The sequence below is a fragment of the Mercurialis annua genome, linkage group LG1-X, assembly GCF_937616625.2.
Source record: "Mercurialis annua linkage group LG1-X, ddMerAnnu1.2, whole genome shotgun sequence".
In the NCBI taxonomy this organism is placed as follows: domain Eukaryota; kingdom Viridiplantae; phylum Streptophyta; class Magnoliopsida; order Malpighiales; family Euphorbiaceae; genus Mercurialis; species Mercurialis annua.
Genome location: NC_065570.1, coordinates 44,472,795 through 44,495,544, shown reverse-complemented (window position 1 = coordinate 44,495,544; position 22,750 = coordinate 44,472,795). Strand labels below are relative to the sequence as shown.

Below are 22,750 nucleotides of genomic sequence, written 5' to 3'. Positions count from 1 at the left end.
TTATTCTCACATACACCACTATTATACTCATTGTGACAGCCTCTAAATTCCCATTTTCTTTTTACTTATTTTTTTTATTTTTTTTTTACCAAAGGCAAATGCTTCATTAATAGAAGTGTCAAAAGTACAGAATATGTGACTCCTCAACATAACTGAGAGAGCCAGTCTAAAAGTAAATGATGATTACTGCAGAAGCAGTCATCGAGAAGGGCTTGTTTGGCCACCATGTGGGCCACCCAATTACAATCACGACGGACATACTGAAATCTAACTTCTGAGAATTGAAAAATTAGGCTAATGATATCAATTAAGACCACTCCAGCATCTCTGTCGTCGGTACAGGAGGAATTAACTGCATTAATAAGAACCTGACAATCACCTTCAAAAATTAAATGATGATAATCTGTTTGCAGCAATTCCTCCATTGATGTTCGTAATCCCAGCGCTTCTACCACATATGGCTTCACTACACTAGGAAAACGCCGGACCCTAGCCAAGATGACTTTACCTGTAATATCACGAACTACAAAGCCAATAGCCCCTATATGTTTATTCAAATCTATAGCACCATCAAAATTGACTTTGTAAAATCCAATCGGTGGCGGTAACCAAACAGAATTATTGACACATGTAGAGATGGAAATACTTTGCCTGTTGTGTATTGCAGATGTCTTTTTTATTGCCAAAATATACTCTTGTTGGTCTGCAGACGCTTTTGTGATAATCAACGATGCTGGCCAATGGTCTTTTCGAAATACCGCTTCATTACGCGCTTTCCAAATTTGCCATATTATAAAAACACATATTACCAAATCTTCTTTAGTTCTTCCCAAATGAAGCAAACTTTGCGTTAACGCGTTCCACCACTCTACAAAAGAGCTATGAGGCAATAATTCTGAATGTAATCCGAAAATCGATTCAAACCAAACCTGTATATTAAAAAAAACCACATATGAAATTTTAGAAATAAAATCTAATGAAAGAATTATAATTTACTATCTAGTTAAATTATTGCTTGAAATAATTCCAATTATATAAATATTAAGAGTTGATGAGAACATCAACTCTACTCCACCATAATAGCTGTCTCTGCGATTTAAAGAATAAACAAATTAGCATAAAAAGAAACGTGTTGTTAATTTAATAAAATAGGAAAGAATAAAAAGCAACATATGCTCCAAAATCTACTATATATATATAAAGCAGGACATCTTCTCCCTTTAATTGACACTTGCCACCTTATAATTGGTTCTTATACTTTATTCTTTCTAATTGTTTTAACATTCCTTTCTAATATGAAAATAATTAATTGCTAACATTTAATCTGTTTGCACTAATATAATAGATTACTTATTTACTTGGTAATTGGAAAAGACAATTAAAGGAAATCTGGAAAATTATGAGAAAAAAAACGTCAACCATTAAGTGCATACAAAAAAAAGAGTTATGGAAACATTATTAATTTAATGACATGATTTTTATTTCTTTCATTTAACATCGTCTTAATGGTTATAAATGTTAATTACTAACATTTGAGAGAGATTCTTAGGTAGACTTAGTTTACCACGTCATTCGTAGACTAACCTATCATATTTTGACACGTCATTAAAATAATGGCACTATCGTAATTTTGTTCATTACTTGTTTACACCTTTGGATAGTAATATTACGATAGTGCCATTATTTTAATGACGTGTCAAAATATGATAGGTTAGTCTACAGATGACGTGGTGGACTGAGTCTACCTAAGAATTTCTCAACATTTGAATAGTTAACCAAAGCATTGACTGGATAATTTGGCAAGTAGTGCTATTATTTCCGGTTACTTTTTTTTTGATTCTTCATCTACCATGCACTTACCAATTTCACCAAATAATTCCTTCTTAATTATCTCACTATAAATGCAATATTCAAGAGTCTGTTTTCAATAGTTTTATTCCGTTATTTTTCATGATTTTTTTGTATATATACATATCTTTTTATACACTTTCATTAACAAATTCAAAATTCTATTTCTTATTCGTCAATTCATTAGATTTGCAGAGTTTTTTTTTTATATTTCGCTCTTATATCGTATTATTCTTTATTATTTGTATGATCTTTCTATCTATCGTTAATGTTCAACGGATTCAATCACGACAATGGTTGTTGTTGATTTTTTTTAATGAACATCTCCATTTTATGCGGTTAATAAGTCTTTTTTATCGTCAAAAATCGAGACAACCGACAATATGAGTCAGAATTGTGGTCAAATAGCATATTAAACATATGTAATCAAAGATCAAGATAATAGTACTTTCTTAATTTGTTTTTGCGATGGTGACAATAAATTTCTGAATTATTTTTTATGGAATGAGAGGCTATATTTCTTTTCTATTTTATAATTGCAAGATATTCTTTTTAAAATTCTTAAACGTTTGGAATGACTAATTCTGATTTTTCTTTCATAGTAAATTGTTAATTTTATTTTTAATGCTTAGTGGTTCTGACAATATTTGTATTATGACAATTATTTGTTATTTATATTCTTAAATTGGATTTGGCCATTAAATGATCAAATTACAGTTTTATTATTTTTGCTTATTTTGTCATTCTTATGCCTTTTATTATTAACATTGTATTTTAAGTTATGATCATATTGCAATAATTGGTAATTAAATATCTGTAAAAGAACTACTATCCATTTATATCTTTCTTATATTATATTCCCTCCGTTCCAATAGAGTTGTTCACTTTGAGAAATTTTTTTGTCCCAAAATTCTTGTCCACTTTTAAAAAGTAATTAACTTTTACACATAATTTTTTTATATTACCCCTATAAAAGATCCACTAATGAGTAAATTAGAAGTAAATAGTAAGTGGACTCTATATTAAATAGGGGTATGACAAAAAAAATAAGAAAAAGTTTATAAAATCTATAAATAATACTCCCTCCGTTCTTTTTTAGTTGTTCATTTAGCCAATTTTATTTGTTTACAAATAGTTGTCCATTTAGTAATTCTATATAATATTAGCTACTTATCTTCCAAGTTTATCCATCCCTAATAAATGACCCTATGTTTTAATTTAAAATGCATTTATTAACTAATAGGGCTATATTAGTATTTTCTTTTATAAATTAAGACAAAATAAGCACTATCTTGATATGTGCAATATTGGCTAAATGGACAACTAAAAAAGAACGGAGGTAGTAATTGCTTTTCTTAAATTGTGTGATAAAGGCAAAGTGGACAATTCTAATGGGACGGAGGGAGTAAAACTTAACATACCAATGACTTTGACTTTTCATTTTCTTTTAAATTAAGTTTTGTATAACATATTGCATTTTAAAATTGTGATAATATCACAATTTTTTTGGAGAAAAAAAATAAAATTCTTTATGTAATGAAATTTAGAAAAATGAAATGAGAAAATTCACGCAAAATTGTATTAATTGAAATTCTATTATAATATATCATTTTTTATATTGTTTTTCCGTTTAAAAAATCATTTTTTAATCCCACTGCATCAGTTTATATATCATGTCCCTTAATTATTAGTTTACACCTCCTAACATAAAAAAAGAATTATATTTTTGATATATGTTGCTCTATATATTAATATTACTAAACCAATATTATAGTTTTTAATTTAGTGATTAATTCATAAAAAGTAATTATACGTAATAAAAATGTTCAATTTAATTGGTGGAGTGAGAATTTCACATTTTACCATATTTTATTTTGGATTTATTGAATTATACTAAACTAAATTTAATATACAGTTATTAACTAAAAAACATATTAGTGAAACAAATTAATGTTTAAATTGACAAATTAGTATTTTTTGTTTATCAAACAATATATATTATTAATTGTCATAAACATAAATTAGATATTGTCAATACCATATTATGGATTGATGAATATAAAGACAAGTTTGTTAAAATCTTCCAAAAGTATATTTACAATTATTTTTAATAATTATGTATATTATAAATGTTTAATTAACCTTAAACATGTACAAAATTTAATACTCTAATTATTTAGAGATGATAAATATTTTATGAAATAAAAGATATTCTAAAAATTAAGAATAAATGTTAGAAGAATAATAAAAAATATGTTCTTCAATATGCTTATTATGTCATGAATAAATATCAAGATATTAAATATTGGAATATTATTTTAATATATTAAGATAGCTATAAAAATATGTCCATTTATTGTATTATATTTAAAATTAAAATATCTATCTTTTTATCATTAAAAATGATATTAGTGAGGTAGATGGACAAATAATAAGGTAATAATTTGATATGGTGGCAGATTTAAAAAATTCAAGGTACTATTTTGTTTATTTAATTTCATTTTATTCTTTATTTATTGCTATATCCAAATAAAAATAAAAAGATATAAACACAAACAAGTGCTAATTACAATGTAAAATTAAAAATTAATGACAAATAATAAAATTAAATAAAAAACGTGCAACGCACGGGTTAAAACTAGTAAACATGTAATTGAAAGGACTACTCTTCAGGTCTTCTATGTGTTAAAACTGGAGATATAAAAGGAACTCAATGTACATGGCACAGAACAGTAGATAATACACACTTGTCAATATTATGAACAATTAAGTATATCTATAAATGCAAATCTTGAAACCTATAAGATAATATTAATTTACACTCTTGAGCACAAGCAACACATTATATCTGTCATGTAATTATTCATATGATTGATTGATTATTACTTTAATCCAGTTTTAAATGTCATGTGCAGATTGAAAACTAATAACTTACCCCCCCTCTTTCCCTAATTTTATTATTTAGTGTATCTTACCCACCTATCAAAGAGATTAAAATAGTCTTTTGATTTAGCACTACTCAAGTTTTAGATCCTGTTAAAACCGACATCTTTATCAGTTGATCTTATTTTCCTTATTTTAATTTTATTCACTACTGTTTGATCATCATCACTAAAATTCCTTATTTCATTTTTCTCTCTTTCCATGTGTATGGTTGTGCATCTATTTCCTTTTAATTGCCAACTCAATATTGGTTTAAATCCCGTCAGTTATCACTTTAATTCCGTCTTATGGAATGTTTCTTCCGTAATTCCTTTTTAAAGAATAGTTCTTGATTATGTTATTTTGCAATAAAGGTAGACTTTTGTTCATGTTTGATTTTATTTTGGATCTGTTTTCAGATATTTTCTTATTCTCTAATTTTGGTGTCTACTGAATTATTTAAAATAGCAAAGATAATATAGATCTGATCAAAAGCATTCATATTTGATATTTAACAAAGATTTGATTTTGGTTTTGGTTTTGTAGCATATGAAGGGCTGTAGTGATAGAGTTTAAATTATTTAATTTATTTTGGTGAAAATTTAGTGTAAGCATTTCTAAAAGTTGAGATCTTTTTTCTTGTCTTTTTGCATATAGAGAGGACAAATTTTAGGATTTTATATAGTAAACCTAACTTTTTTGGTATTGGAGGGATCTTTTAGTAGCTATTATATCTGTAATGTTTTTTCTTCCTTATTAGTTTAATCAATCAATTTTCATAATTCTTAAACTAGGAGCAGACATTTGGATTTTGTTTTTTCCATTGATGTGAGAAGATTTTATTTGTATTTGCATAAGGCAAATTCAAAACCTAAAATAGTTGAGCACAAAGATTTTTTGCATTTTTTGTTTCATTGAGCTGTTCTGGCCATTTATCTTAATACAGTAATGTTATTCATATCTCTCTAGCTTACCAATTGCCTAGTCTCTATAGTTTGGATAAAAATGATAAAATTTGCCTAATTGACATCATAATATTACACATTATTCTTACTAGAAGGGAGCCTGGATAGTTATAGATTTGTACTTGTAGCCCATCTAGCAATGGTATATTGAAATGTATATGTGTGACCCAAAAGCATACATATTTAACTCCAAAGCTAATTCTAATTTCACATCTCATGATTTCTTCTTAATTCCTACAGTAGGCTATTCATATTTGTAACCTAGAAGGTGTTGGGTTTTATTGGTTCATAACGCAGCGGAATTTCAAAAATTTATCTAAAAACCCAAACCAAGATCCATGTAATTCGAATTAAACAGAACAATTACTTACTTGTATGTCGAATTCAACAGCAATGTAGGAAGGAAGGAGGTGGTTCACTTTGGTGATACCTGGCCTCGGATCAGAAACGCCTCCAAAAGAACGCGTCCTCTACGAGTATCCACACGAACAGACCTTAGCCAAAACTAGTGCTTGTGTGCTAGCACTATTGCTTCACAAGCAATTTCGAATTTTAGTGATTTAGTGAATAATGAATTTCGTGATTCTCAAACCAACTGCTTAATGAGTATTTATAGTGATAAATAACACTAGGGTTTGAGACAAATTCGAATTTCAATCTCATTGCAATTCTACAAGCTTATGTTTATCAAAAACTCTTTTTTGATAATTATCCATATATATTAATTACTATATTTATTATCTTCCAAAAAATAATAAATTAAGGAAAACACTTATCCTTAAATTTCGAATTAATATATATATTTATTAATATATATATATATTTCGAATTATATATATATATATATATATATATATATATATATATATATAATTAATCACTTAATCACATTGGGCTTGTACAACCCATAACTGTTTTTGGCCTGTTCTTAGTGTGCGACCCTGTAGGTTCATATAACGTTGGCAGTAGGCTCGAAATCCCTATTTCAGCCCACAAGTCATAAGTGGCCTCTAGCAAGACATTATGACTACCCAAGTTATATGAATATCGATAATCCGATTTAACCATTTACAATAATATTTTAATCCCTTTGTCTCTCGATATCCAGATTGAATATAAGGCATAGTTATGTCATCCTTATAACATTCAATCATTAGTTTCTTGACCTTAAGTAGACTGAAAATGATAACTTATTATCAATTAGCATGGCCATGCATTTACTTCAGTCTATCTTCTTCAAGGGGCCCATAGATATCTTACTCAAATAAATGAGGGACAAATTCCTTCTCAGTCACTCACATTTCTCACATAGTTACTTTCATATCCAATGACAATCTATTCCATTATCCTGTTAAAGATAATGTAAGACTGTATCAAAATATGAAATAGCTATGTAGAAATCCATGATGATTTCAAGGTCAAAGGATTATACTAATAGAACTGTAATGAGAATTACTTATGACAGTGATCTATGTAGTATTCTCACAGTGGGTCATCCAGTGCCTTATTTCTCAAATAGCACCTATGATTTGACTTAATATCTCATATACATGATTAGTAAAACATAATCATCAGTCAACATCATAATAGTCTCAATGTTCTATTAAGACTAGGGATAGATGGTATATAATTCTTTTATTAAACCTAAGGGTTCTACTATCAAGTCACATACTCGATGACCTTAGAAAGAATTAACCATTCAAGTATTTTAATCATTAATATAAAATGATAAAAACTGCCAATCAATAAATAATAAAATGATAAAGTCAAAACATGGTCAAACATGATTGACCTAGTGCATATCACTAACAGAAGGACCATATAAATTACAATAATAAAGTATTGAAAAAAGCAATTAATCTTAATGTTTATAACTATAAGTTGAGGTCATACCTGTCTAGCCTTTGAGCATAGTGCAAATAAATGTACTATAATTTCCTCATCTTGAGTACAGACAGGACATATCGGATCCACACTTGGCATACGACGAAACAAATTCATTTTGACTGCAAGACAATTCGTCAAAGCTCTCCAAAGGAAGTGTTTTAGTTTTGGAGGACAATTTAGTGTCCACAAAAATTTCCAATCTGGAGAATTAATTGTACTCGAGCCAAAGTTACCCATGTTTTGTAATTCCATGTCCAAACATGTATCATATATTAAATGATAGCATGATTTAACCGAAAAGATCCCGTTACGTGTATAGTGCCAAATTAACTTATCTGCAGTAAAACTCTTTGACACCGGGATAGAGAGGACCACAGCACAATCAGATTCTGAAATTGTTTTTTTAACTAATTCCACATTCCACTCTCCTCGAGCCGATAATATCAATGTTGAAACTCGTTGAACCTCTGCTGGGGCATTCTGCAATATACAAGGCTTAAATGGAAATTCTGTTGGTAACCAAGGATCGTCACGAATCGAAATCATTCCTCCGGTACCAACCCGCCACCGTAGTCCTAAAACAATGGCATCACGACCCACTAATAATCCACGCCATGCCCATGATGGTCTTCCTCCTATAGAAGCGTGTATGAAATCAGTAGATCGAAAGTACTTGCCGCGATAAATTTGATACAATAATGTATTCTTCTCATTTATAAGACGCCAACCTTGCTTTGCTAATAATGCAATATTAAAAGCCTGAAAATCTCTAAACCCAAGTCCACCTCTGTACTTACTCCTACAAACTTTTTGCCACTTAAGCCAATGAATTTTCCGTTCTGAATTTCGTTGTCCCCACCAAAAACGTGCTACTAGTCTACTTAAGTCTTGACATAACGATTGAGGCAATAAAAAACATGACATTGTATAGACTGGCATAGATGTAGCAACTGCTTTGATCAAGGTCTCTTTTCCTGCAAATGACAGTGTATTTCGTTTCCATCCTTGTAATTTCTTAGCCACTTTATCTTTAATTTCTGAAAATGTTTCTGTTTTTGAACGTGATACTAAAGATGGCAGCCCGAGATATTTATCCTCAAGTCCCACACTTCCAACCTTCATTTTTTGAACAATCATATTAGACAGTTCAGCCGGTGTATTTTTACTAAAACATAGCGCTGATTTTTGCAGATTTATCAATTGTCCGCTAGCATTTCCATACAACTGCAGTATTTCCATAAATTGATCACACTCTTCTAAACAAGCTCTGAAAAATACTAGTGAGTCATCTGCAAAAAATAAATGTGAGACTCGAGGACAAGCTCGACTAATACGCAGACCATGAAGATGATTGTTTACTCCATATTGGTGAAGAAGGTTGTTAAACCCTTTTGTGCAGAATAGAAACAAATAAGGAGATAGCGGACAACCTTGTCTTAAACCACGCGATGGATGAAAATACCCCCTAGGCTCACCATTAATAATGATGGAGTATGATACAGTCATAACACATTCCATAATCAAAGCGATCCACACAAGAGGAAATCCTAACACTGTCATCATATGTCTCAAATATTGCCATTCTACCCTATCATATGCCTTGGACATATCCAATTTCAACGCTAAATCATAATAGTTGCCTTCTCGACGGTTTTTCAATGCATGTATCAGTTCATGTGCTACTAATATATAAAATACACAACTTATTTAATTCAGTCATTTTCACCACCTTATAACAAACACTCATAATTTATTCCCTCCATTCAAATTGATATTAGGGTTAATTACATATAAAATCACTATCTTTATATAAATCTTCAAAAATAACACGACTTTTAAAACGTGTCAATTCAGGGCATCACCTTTCATTTCTTTTCAAAAACAACATGGGCGCGTAATTTGATAAAATTTTGCTGACTTGTACACTCAATAGAAGTGCCACGTGTCATGCCACGTCAGCAAAAACGCCACTAAAAATGTGCCCGTGTTATTTTTGAAAAGAAATGAAAGGTGGTGCCCTGAATTGCCACGTTTTAAAGGTCGTGTTATTTTTGCAATTTCGTATAAAAGTGGTGATTTTATATGTAATTAACCCTTAATATTACCCACACAAATACTAAAAAATTTAATTAATTTGAAAAACTAATTGATCTTATTTTCTCTTATTTGTATAATAATAATTTTTATTTTTTTACAAAATATTATATTTGTAATTTGAGATAAGAAAATAAAATAGCACATATCAATTTAGATAAAGGGAGATTATAGTTATTTACATTATATAAATATTAAATAGAATTTATATAAATATTAAATAGAATTCATAAAATTTTATAAATAAAACTGAAGATTTGTATACAATTGGTAATTTTGTATGGTCGGATGCAAATGAATTGGAGCTGAAAAGTGGGATTTTTCAAAGGATTAGCCAAAAAACAAAAAGAGTTTGCAGAAACAACCAGGAATTCAAGTACATCCTTTATTAAATCGTTTATTAAATTATAACTGCCTGCATACGATCAAAGCATAGAAATCACCCATTAATTAATAAACTTGTTGATGGTATGATTTTCATGTCCCTCAATCTCTCCACCCACACTCGAATACTCTTGAATGTATCAGCAAATCCTAGAAACCCTAGTTCTCGACTCTTATTCATGCTACAAACATGTTGAAACCTAAAGTTCAACACAACATTAAGCGCATTAGTGCAAGCAATATCTTCAATCTTAGTCTCAAATAGTCCATATTTCTCAACAATCTCGCCCCACACATTTCCATTATCCCTCATCATTTCAGCTCAATCAAACTCATTACCATTCTCATCAAACTCCACAAACTCAACATCAAAGATCTCACTCAACACCTTCCACAAGCTCCTCCAAGTAAAAAAATCACCATTCGTGCAATTAAAAGCTTGGTTCTTCGCTTTATCCGTGATCGCCGCCCATATTTGTTGCTCGGCTAGTAATCGCGCATCCGACATATCGCAGAAATGCTCCCATGTGTATTTGCTGCCAGGATACTTAAAGGGCAACTTTTTGTATTTGCAAATTGTTGCATACACAGATAGGGCTACCAATGTATTATTCAAACTCCTGGAAGATGCGCCCATTATTATCGAGGATCGATGAACAAAATATGTAATCGAAGGTAAATATGATGCTATTAGATCTTCGAGGGCGTAATAAAAATTCGGATATGGAAGCCTAGGCAAATCCTCTACGAACGGAGGATCCTGATGAACGAGCTGGTTTTCGAATTCAGGATCGAATATTGGACCCATATAATGTTTTATACCTGTGAGTAAAGTTATGTGCTTGAATCTTGAAGGAGTTGCAGATTTGAGCACATTTAAGACATTGGAGAGCATTGATAACAATATAGATGGTACACGTGTAAAAGGCTAAAAATAGGGTAATATTTTCAAGTCTAAGCTCTAATCCCAAAGCCCAATAGTAAATAATAGCAAGTCCAATGGTGTCACGACCCAAAATATTGAGCCGCAACCGGCGCTAGGGAACGGGAGTGGTAGCTCCCGAACCCGTAGCAAGCCTAAAATCACTTTTAATTTTTCGCAAATATAATATAAACAAACAATATCAAACAACGAAAGCAAATATACATATATAACATATAATCATACATTTACACTAACTGTTTCAAAACCTCGCGGGCTCTAGTTACCGTACCATGTACGAACTGGCCTCGCGGTACTATATACATCAGTTAGTGTTTTAAACATCTCACCGGCATCTGGGGCCGTGGATCATATACTAAACACGTAGCCTATCAAAAAGCATATAAAACAATGACAGCAGTTATTATATACAACAAAAATGAACTGCTGTCTAGGCTACTATTCTGTTGACACAGGACCACTACTGCAGCATTCCTAGAAGTCAGAAACTAACATATACAGCTGACTTCTGGACTTCAAAATTGGCCTCTAGCTAAGTCCACAAGCTAAGCACTTGAAAGACATCAAAGGTGAGGGGTCAGTATTTGGGGAAATACTGAGTGAGTTGACATTTACTAACAGTATTAGTATAAAAACATAGCATCGCATTTCAAGAAAACAATAATATGAAACATTTAAACACGTATTTGATCCGTACGAAACTAATATCCTAGCATGCGACACATTTCTCGAATAATCATTATCATTCAACCCAATCGTAAATATAAATCGCGAGTCCAACTCGCTGGTGGCCCAGCCGCTAGATACGGGGACTCCGGACTACACCGTAACCGAGCACTCACTCGTATCAAATTATATACCCAATCGTAAATTTCATAATCATCAACAGCTCCCAGCTGTGTCAAGTCATTTCTCAAATGCAAACATACTAGACTGACTCGATACTGGTGATCACACAGCCTATTGACACCCAATAGGTAGCTAGTTTCTTCGGATCGCATACTAGTTCTCGTATATAGAAATTAAATAAACATATAACATTCAATCAAGTATATATATAATGCGATGCGTGAAAACAGTATATAGATTTATATAAATAATTTTAACATATAATACATGAAAGTAAAAGTACAACTCACAGTGACCGCAATCCAAGTAATGATATGATCGATCTGATAGTACGCTCTCGCTAGTCCGCTTCTACTGACTCCACTACTCGCTGACACGTCTGACAAATCGTTAATAGTTAGACGTGATTCTCGCATTCTTATACGTATAATACTTTTAAGTTTTAAAATTTAGTTTCGCTTTATACTTACTTATGTATTCGATATCTCTAGTCGTAGAGATAACTTAGCGAATACCATATCTCATAATTGAGAATCGCCTAATGTCTTTGACGTTTTCCATTATTGTTATTTATCTAAAACGTCAAGCTAATCTCGAGATTAAGGATTCTCAAAGTCCGAAACCCGTCCTTTAGAGTCAATTTACTCAAAACATCAAACACCTAGGTCAATTACAGCTTGCATACGCGTGGAGGCGAGTCAGGGTGCACGGGCGTGCCCTTCGGTGGGTACACGATCGTGCATCCAAGTGCACGTTCGTGCACCTCACTTGTGCACGTTCGTGTACTTCCAGTACACGTTCGTGCACCATGAAAAGTGCACGTTCGTGTACTTTAGGTACACGATCGTGTACCTTGCTAGGTGCACGTCCGTGTACTTATAGTACACGTTCGTGCACCCGTGGTGCACGGTCGTGTACCACGTGCACAACCCCGGAAATAGAGTTTTCCGGGGTTTCGCCACAACCCCGACGTGCTTCACACACCCACACTCAATACCCATATCTCGGTTCTTCAAAAACGCCATAATAACCTCAAAAACGTCAAATTTCAACCTAAACTTAATCCTAACCAAAACAGCCAACAAACTCATCATTTTCATGCCAAAACCCGACCTCTTACCTTAATTTAATGGCCGGAGATGATAGAGCTTTCAATTATGAAGAAATCGCCGCTTGAATCGCTCGAATCGGACGTCGAACGGAGAAACGGCGGCGAAACGACGGAAATCGACGATAGCTTTCTGTTTTCTCTCGATCCTTCTCTGATCTTCTTTCTTTAAATTTGGTTTCTTATATTTCTTGGCTAAAGGTTCACTTTGGTCCTTGTTCTTTTTGTTTCTTATCATTTATCCTTTAAACTTTTCAATCGTACGATTTAGTCCATAGCTAAATCGTTAACTTCTTTTATTATGACTTATACGTATTATTTATCCCCGATAAATAATACGAAGCTCGATATTAATACTTTCCCGTCAAAATCTAAAATTTCCATTTCCGACTCAAAGTGGCTAAATTACCACTTTGGTCCCTATACCTTATTTTGGACTTTCTCGCCATTTTTCCATTTAATTCCAATTCTAACTTTAGAATTGAAATATAATATAAATTTTCTCCGTAATTATCTTTTCTAAAACCGACTTGCTAAAACTTATTTGTCGGAAAATTTTTCGATATCATCACTTCTGCAACTCAAAACTGGACACGTGGTCCAATTAAACAATTAAATAATTTGGGGTATTACATTCTTCCCCCCTTATAAAAATTCGTCCTCGAATTTTCCTAAAACTTGTTGGGATCTTAATTACGTTTTTATCGCAGCTTTTCTTTTTACTTAAACTACTAACTTTCTACGTATAGCTGTGATCTCATTAATCGATTTTCTATTTTGCTCACCATAGCTTCTTACTGCTGTTTAGTTGAGAATCTTCTCGTTGTCATCTTTGTTTCATCTGTCGTTTTTCCAAAATAATGTAGATGTAGATGCATCCTTAACATCATAATCTTTGTGTCATTACCTGGTTATAACTAATCATAACCTAATGCTTTCTCATCTCATTTCATTCTAAGTAGTTATAGGTTGCTACCAGTTTTCTTTGTACGTGAATAGTCACGACGTGTTAATTTCATCTTAATGATGTACTTACCTTATGCATATTCCTACGAATATTCTCTCTTGTAATCATAACTTGCAGTTATGATCTTTACTGTCATCTGTAATTATCACTTTCCTTTCTTACTGGTTCTTGTCATTTCTTACTCTTTTCTATCATTGTCTGACACCTCATTTTTTCATAACCAATCTTTCTCGAACTGCACTTTATCTAACACACTTGTTATTTCTTCATATAGCTGAGCCTGATACATTCTTTATTATTTACCATTTCTCTTTCCTTTGCCTTATTAAGCTATCGTGAACTTCATGTTGTTCTGACAATTGTGAATCTTCATCCCTCGCTGTTATCTTAAACGTTTCATTTCACGTTACTTTTTGTCATATGACTTGTACAGTCGTTTTCTTTGACCGATATTATTCGTATCCTCATTCTCTTATCTCCTTCACCTTCTCTCTAGTTACTCTTATTGACTTATCAGTCAAAACTGTCTCTTCTTTACATCCTAATTCCTTATTCTCGTTGACCTCTTAAGAATCTTATAGGCTTCTTTAATAGTTAACCTTTTCGAGAACTTTTCTCGTTTTATATTTCTTCCTCTTACTTTCGATTGGTTTCATAACTTCATTCTCATTTCCCAAGGTATCATCTTTCATTCTTATCACATAATGGCTTTTCAAATACACTTCACTCCTATCCGTCCAATAGCAATAAAGTATCACTTTATTCTTTACTTACTGTATTCACTATATCTTTCTTTCGTTTATAATAGCTCCATTATTGCTGTTCTATTTTGATAATCCTTCTGACGTATCTCTAGAACTTTATATTCTTTAATTATCTTACTAAATCCCAAGGGTATATGAGTGTTCTCATTATACTTCCTTTCATAATATCCGCAATCCTTATATTTACTGATACGTACGCCTATACGTGTGCCTTTCTACTTATGTTAGAATTTTACACTTAACCTTTCTCCTTTCTGTTAACACAACTTATAACTCTCAATGCTGATATTAGTAACTTTACTTCATATCAGTCATGTAACATTATTATCTTTCTTGATTTATTTGTATCTCTTCTTCTTTCTTCTTCTGTATATTCAAACACTAATACAGATAAGGTTATATACATCCTTTAAATATCACTTGATGTTCATCATTCATATTATCCTCTTCTTGTTCTCACACTTTTAATCTCCCTCTTCCAATAAATCTTCTGATTGCTACGTTACTCATCTTGACATAAAAATAATCATATATCCATCACTCTTATGTATTCGTTATACTTTCTTCTTTTAATACAACTCTCTGTCATTTCATTCTTCATTCTATCATATGGATAATTATTGTATCCTTAAGTATTGCCAATGCATTGCAGCTTATCTGCGTATGCTTTCCGACGATAACTCTTTTAGCTTCATTAGCCTTGTGGCAATGGTTATTAACATGGCTTTATTCCGTTATTGGGGTTTATTTTACAATTCTTATTCTTATTTAGTAAGAATCTTTTATTATTCATCGCAGGGCTTTATATCCGAGTTTACTTACTGAACAAAACAAGTTTAAAACTTCTTTTGGCTGCGCAGCTCTTTCTAAACCACTTTTCATAAATCGTTTAAAATCGTTAGTACAATTGTAGCTCAGAGTGATGACATCTCTCATCACCAAGGAGTTGCTCGAAATTGCATTTTCTTTGTCATTATAAAGACATGATGCATGATCTACATTTTGAAAATCAGTTTCTTATGCATTCCTATCGTGATTATGCAATGTCATATGCGATGTCTGAGCACAATTGTATCTCAAAAATCATAAAAACTTTCAACATTTTCATAAAATCGTAAGTCTTACTCTAGATTATACGCTCTGCGACTATTAACGGCTTTCTTTATACTTATTGGATATATTTCAGATTTGTATTGCTGTCATTTTCTGTCATTTACAGACTATTCTTCTGTTGCATCTCTTCTCTCTTCATATCTCCAACATCTCAGTTAAATTCAAAATTCTCTATTGCTGTAACCACCATATCGACTTCTCCGACACTCTGTACTACGTCAGATACAAATGCAAGTGCCGATGTTCCACATCGATTTCCCTTTATAATAATCTATCTTTCCCTTTACAGCTTCTAGAACGTAATATAGGAATTACGTTCACTACAAATGTATTGTGTAGTATATATCAATGTTTTAAAACCCGGACCGGTGACAGAACCGGTGAGGCTAACGGTTCGAGGTTGAACCGGTTCAACCGGTTTAACCGCTGGTTCAACCGTTTACAGAAAAACAATTGTATTTATTTATATAGGTATGTCATACAAATATTTTATTGTATAATATATTGGTGAAAAGTAAAAGTGCCGTGTGTGGTAAGTGCAAAGTAGAAAATTTGAATAATTTTATGTCTCATTCATAACTTTTTGACACAAATTTCAATACTCATTTCTCTTTCATTATTGATCAGTGTGCAACTCGTGTATCATCTCTTCCCTTTACTGCTTGCACTTTCTTCTTCAAAAGCAACTCTATTCATTCATCTTAAATTTAAAATCCAGCTATGTTAAGTACTCTTTCTTTCTAAGCATACGAAGCTTGAGCCTCCACAACATAGCATACCATTAAGTCCATCGATGGCCTGCTAAATCCTGGTCAAGCTCCTCCCACTACGTTGCTGTTCGAATTTAATGATTAATTTTTTTACGGTTTGTGTTTCCAGTTTGTAGTAAAACTTCAGTTAGAATTTTCTTTCAAGCAGTACAAGTTTCTGATTAAGAGGGCACTGGTTTTTGATACTGAGAATTTTTTTTTGACCCGGACGGTTATCAAGGTCTAACCGGTTCAACGGTTATCCATTTTTCACGGGTTTTTCCGGTTCAAAGCGGTTGAACCGGAATTCCGGGTTTCATATGAGAATCGAACCGGACTGGCCTCCGGGTCGCGGTCGAACCGGCCGAACCGGCCGAACCGGCCGGTCCGGTCCGGGTTTTAAAACACTGGTATATATTATATTATTGTTTTCGTGAGTTATGTTTATATGTTCTTTTATTAGGCGCGTGTTTAACTACAACGCTTCCTATAGGTTCTCGCTTTCCGAGGCTTTATCCTATAGGCATAACCTATTACTGACATCCTATTATGCAATGCAGCAATTATATAAACACAATAATGCAAACACATAAACACAATTACTTAAAGTATGTAAATCACTAATACCTGGAGGTGCCTGATGCGGAACGTTAGGTTCCCAAATAACTACGCCTGTATGTCGGCCCCTAGCCGTTCTACCAGAGTTTCTTCCACCTCTTTGCACAAAATAAGGGTTGGTTGTAGTTCTGGAGGACGTACTGACGTAATCTGGGTGGTACTCACGTCTAAAGTAATAGGGTCGTACCGGATCACCCGCCCACTCATGCTCTGTTTCAATCCTACGGGTCATTGTAGTAAGTGTGCTAAAATGTTCATCCACGTGTTCATATAGTTCATCAAACTGAGGTCCTAAACCCCTGACATACCTACGATTAATGGTTCTATTGCCTTCGTTCAGATCAGGGACTCCTTCAGCCATCCGCAGAAAATCAGTAGAGTACGCTCCTACAGTTAACATCCCTCTAGAAAAAGAACGCATCTGCCTCCTAACCTGGTTTAGGGCTATCTGCTCCTGACCGTTGGCTATGTCTGCATCTTCCCTCAAATTGCGGTATCTCCGCACACTAGACCAGAAATAGTCACCTCTGTACTCTTCGACATCTAATTCATCTAACTCTTCTTCTTCTTCATACTCTTCTTCCTGAGGATTTTCCTCTTCTGCTTCCTCTTCTAATTCTTCTTCTGGATCCTCCTCAGGATCCTCTTCAGGGTCTTCCTCAGGATCCTCTTCCGGTTCTTCCTCCGGTTCCTCTTCCTCTTCTTCGCTGTACTCTATCTCCGGTGAATGCATTCTAACTATGTTTTTGGAAGAACTACCTATCTCCGACACAGACATAAAACCATTTTGATATATTTCTGGCGATGCTCCATTATTTGCGTGGAATCCATTCTGATGGACCCCAGATGGTTCGCCTACTTCATTATGAAACCCGTTTTGAAATATAGGAGGCGCTTCCTCCCGTTCTTCCTCAGCATGCGACTGAGCTCCGTTTTGCCCAGACATGCTGAAAAGAAACAATTTCAAACGTAAGCGACCATCTGAGCCCATTTCACACGCAATTCCAATATCAACTTATAAATGCTGTAAATATTTAGCATTTAATCCAGTCACACGTAATTCGCAAACAGATATCCATTTAATAATCTCAGCACAAGTAATAATCACTTAATTACCTCAATCGTTCGTAATTTGCAAACATATAACCACTTTCTATCTCTTAGCGTAAATAACAAATACTTAGTTACCTTAGTTATCCGCATAAACAGATACTATTCACTTACTAACTTAATAGTCCTTGTTCGCGCGCGTTATAAAGCTTATTAACAATGCACATACCAATCAAATGCAGACAACTAGGGTCCGACTCATTGCTGCAATAGTTCTTAGGTATACTTACTGACAAATACTACCAATCAAACAGACAATCAGACAATTATAGCAGTGGTAACTGGACCAAACTGCTCTGATACTAACATTGTCACGATCCAAAATATTGAGCCGCAACCGGCGCTAAGGAGTAGCTCCGGAACCCGTAGCAAGCCTAAAATCACTTTTAATTTTTTGCAAATATAATATAAACAAACAATATCAAACAACGGAAGCAAATATACATATATAACATATAATCATACATTTACACTAACTGTTTCAAAACCTCGCGGGCTCTAATTACGGTACCCTATACGAACTGGCCTCGCGGTACTATATACATCAGTTAGTGTTTTAAACATCTCACCGGCATCTGGGGCCGTGGATCATATACTAAACACGTAGCCTATCAAAAAGCATATAAAACAATGACAACAGTTATTATATACAACAAAAATGAACTGCTGTCTAGGCTACTATTCTGTTGACACAGGACCACTACTGCAGCATTCCCAGAAGTCAGAAACTAACATATACAGCTGACTTCTGGACTTCAAAATTGGCCTCTAGCTAAGTCCACAAGCTAAGCACCTGAAAGACATCAAAGGTGAGGGGTCAGTATTTGGGGAAATACTGAGTGAGCTGACATTTACTAACAGTATTAGTATAAAAACATAGCATCGCATTTCAAGAAAACAATAATATGAAACATATAAACACGTATTTGATCCGTACAAAACTAATATCCTAGCATGCGACACATTTCTCGAATAATCATTATCATTCAACCCAATCGTAAATATCAATCGCGAGTCCAACTTGCTGGTGGCCCAGCCACTAGATACGGGGACTCCGGACTACACCGTAGCCGAGTACTCACTCGTATCAAATCATATACCCAATCGTAAATTTCATAATCATCAACAGCTCCCAGCTGTGTCAAGTCATTTCTCAAATGCAAACATACTAGACTGACTCGATACTGGTGATCACACAGCCTATTGACACCCAATAGGTAGCTAGTTTCTTCGGATCGCATACTAGTTCTCGTATATAGAAATTAAATAAACATATAACATTCAATCAAGTATATATATAATGCGATGCGTGAAAACAGTATATAGATTTATATAAATAATTTTAACATATAATACATGAAAGTAAAAGTACAACTCACAGTGACCGCAATCCAAGTAATGATATGATCGATCTGATAGTACGCTCTCGCTAGTCCGCTTCTACTGACTCCACTACTCGCTGACACGTCTGACAAATCGTTAATAGTTAGACGTGATTCTCGCATTCTTATACGTATAATACTTTTAAGTTTTAAAATTTAGTTTCGCTTTATACTTACTTATGTATTCGATATCTCTAGTCGTAGAGATAACTTAGCGAATACCATATCTCATAATTGAGAATCGCCTAATGTCTTTGACGTTTTCCATTATTGTTATTTATCTAAAACGTCGAGCTAATCTCGAGATTAAGGATTCTCAAAGTCCGAAACCCGTCCTTTAGAGTCAATTTACTCAAAACATCAAACACCTAGGTCAATTACAGCTTGCATACGCGTGGAGGCGAGTCAGGGTGCACGGGCGTGCCCTTCGGTGGGTACACGATCGTGCATCCAAGTGCACGTTCGTGCACCTCACTTGTGCACGTTCGTGTACTTCCAGTACACGTTCGTGCACCATGAAAAGTGCACGTTCGTGTACTTTAGGTACACGATCGTGTACCTTGCTAGGTGCACGTCCGTGTACTTATAGTACACGTTCGTGCACCCGCGGTGCACGGTCGTGTACCACGTGCACAACCCCGGAAATAGAGTTTTCCGGGGTTTCGCCACAACCCCGACGTGCTTCACACACCCACACTCAATACCCATATCTCGGTTCTTCAAAAACGCCATAATAACCTCAAAAACGTCAAATTTCAACCTAAACTTAATCCTAACCAAAACAGCCAACAAACTCATCATTTTCATGCCAAAACCCGACCTCTTACCTTAATTTAATGGCCGGAGATGATAGAGCTTTCAATTATGAAGAAATCGCCGCTTGAATCGCTCGAATCGGACGTCGAACGGAGAAACGGCGGCGAAACGACGGAAATCGACGATAGCTTTCTGTTTTCTCTCGATCCTTCTCTGATCTTCTTTCTTTAAATTTGGTTTCTTATATTTCTTGGCTAAAGGTTCACTTTGGTCCTTGTTCTTTTTGTTTCTTATCATTTATCCTTTAAACTTTTCAATCGTACGGTTTAGTCCATAGCTAAATCGTTAACTTCTTTTATTATGACTTATACGTATTATTTATCCCCGATAAATAATACGAAGCTCGATATTAATACTTTCCCGTCAAAATCTAAAATTTCCATTTCCGACTCAAAGTGGCTAAATTACCACTTTGGTCCCTATACCTTATTTTGGACTTTCTCGCCATTTTTCCATTTAATTCCAATTCTAACTTTAGAATTGAAATATAATATAAATTTTCTCCGTAATTATCTTTTCTAAAACCGACCTGCTAAAACTTATTTGTCGGAAAACTTTTCGATATCGTCACTTCTGCAACTCAAAACTGGACACGTGGTCCAATTAAACAATTAAATAATTTGGGGTATTACAAATGGTCAAATGTCTAGCAAACCAGAGTTACCGAGCATAGCCGCACTACCCGGATCATAGATCGCCAATAACAAATCATAACGAGGTAAGCATTTAATCGAATATAACCAATCTCGGCATACCGAGCATATACTAATATTTTGACATAAACATTCCCTAACACTAAGTCGGCGTATCCGACTACAGAAAAACGGTAAGTCAGTTAACTTTGTCCCCTACCAACACTTATGACAATATTTCCTATAAATACTCATAAGATAGGCAAGTTTAGGATAATACTCTTTTGACACTCTTTTCCTTTCCTTTTCTCTTCTTTATTCTTTCTCCTAAACAAAGACTGATTTGAGTGTCGGAGTGAACGTTGGAGACCCACCTCCGACGTTCCTTTTGACCGTTCTTTTATGTTTTCAGGTAAGCTTGGAAGACTCCTGAAGCCCAAGATCTCCTCCGGTAACTTGACAAGTTATCACTGGAGCCGTCTGTAGGAATTGAACTTTCGACCACATATGGGATACATTTCATAGATCTAGAATAAAGTTTCAATCTTGGTTTGAAGATTACTCACAGATCTCTGTGCAAATCAGATCTCCCAACTCCATAGCTTTTAAAGCTATGAAATCAAGTTTTGGGAGACGACAAACATCTACGGCTGAATCAAGAAAATAATGGGTTTTCTCTGATAAAGCTTTGGCATCTGGAAAATGGTGCTAATGCGTACATGGGTTTACTGGCCAAGAATCTATACTACACAAATACATAGGGGCAAGCCTATTTGCTTACATAGTTGTTCTATGCGGCAGTATTTACCAAATCCTGATGGGGCACGGGAGCTTCGGTGAGACGGCAAGTTGTAGTCTCCGAACAAAAAAAATCAAGTCGGCGACATAGGATTTCGGTTTTCAAGGATCCTCACCCTCTTTGGTCAGATATGACCAAGGAGAAATGGTGGATCTTTATGCCTTGAGGGAAAAAGTACTTTTGCGTAAAGGATGTTTCTTGAATCAGCTGCAATTTTCATTATGAGCTACACGACATTGAGGTATGGTTTTTTTTTTTTAACTTAGGCATGCTGCAAATTATTTAAAATATGAAATTGAGTTTTAGAATAGGGTAATATTTCCAAGTCTAAACTCTAATCCTAAAGCCCAATAGTAAATAATAGCAAGTCCAATGGTCAAATGTCTAGCAAACCAGAGTTACCGAGCATAACCCCACAATCCGGATCATAGATCGTCAATAACAAATCATAACGAGGTAAGTATTTAATCAAATATAACCACTCTCGGCATACCGAGCATATACTAATATTTTGACATAAATATTCCCTAACACTAAGTCGGCGTATCCGACTATAGAAAAACGGTAAGTCAGTTAACTTTGTCCCCTATCTACTGCATACCGAGATTAAGCTATCGCTTAACCGAGATTAAACTATCGCTTAACCGAGATTAAGCTATCGCTTATAAATTTAAGCTACTGCTTAACCGAGATTAAGCTATCGCTTATAAATCGTTTAACCGAGATTAAGCTATCGCTTAACCACGATTGAGCTATCGCTTGTAAATCGTTTAACCGAGATTAAGCAATCACTCATAAAA

General features: G+C 33.9%; 2 protein-coding genes across 2 annotated transcripts; both read right to left on the bottom strand.

Annotated features, from left to right (window-relative positions):
- Window positions 1-143: 143 nt before the first annotated feature.
- LOC126670817 (uncharacterized) lies at window positions 144-10,416 on the bottom strand. The gene is made up of 6 exons (XM_056104537.1): window positions 10,176-10,416; window positions 9,982-10,131; window positions 7,629-9,301; window positions 1,827-1,918; window positions 1,359-1,389; window positions 144-929 (listed from the first exon to the last, which is right to left on the bottom strand). Exons 1-6 carry the CDS (start codon window positions 10,414-10,416, stop codon window positions 144-146), a joined length of 2,973 nt encoding a protein of 990 aa, XP_055960512.1.
- A 6-nt stretch (window positions 10,417-10,422) lies between these two features.
- On the bottom strand, window positions 10,423-10,908 carry LOC126670801 ((S)-8-oxocitronellyl enol synthase CYC2-like). Its single transcript, XM_050364626.1, has one exon. The coding sequence runs from the start codon at window positions 10,906-10,908 to the stop codon at window positions 10,423-10,425; it is 486 nt and encodes a 161-aa protein (XP_050220583.1).
- Between the last annotated feature and the right edge of the window lie 11,842 nt (window positions 10,909-22,750).

Excerpts from the sequence above, each read along its gene's own strand:
- LOC126670817 (XM_056104537.1), bottom strand. The coding sequence starts at position 10,416 with ATGATGAGGGATAATGGAAATGTGTGGGGCGAGATTGTTGAGAAATAT. Across the intron at positions 10,132-10,175 it reads GAAAATCATACCATCAACAA|GCAGTTATAATTTAATAAAC; the intron begins GTTTATTAATTA and ends GATCGTATGCAG. Across the intron at positions 1,919-7,628 it reads TATGCTCAAAGGCTAGACAG|ACTCTTGAATATTGCATTTA; the intron begins GTATGACCTCAA and ends TATTGAAAACAG.
- LOC126670801 (XM_050364626.1), bottom strand. The coding sequence starts at position 10,908 with ATGGGTCCAATATTCGATCCTGAATTCGAAAACCAGCTCGTTCATCAG.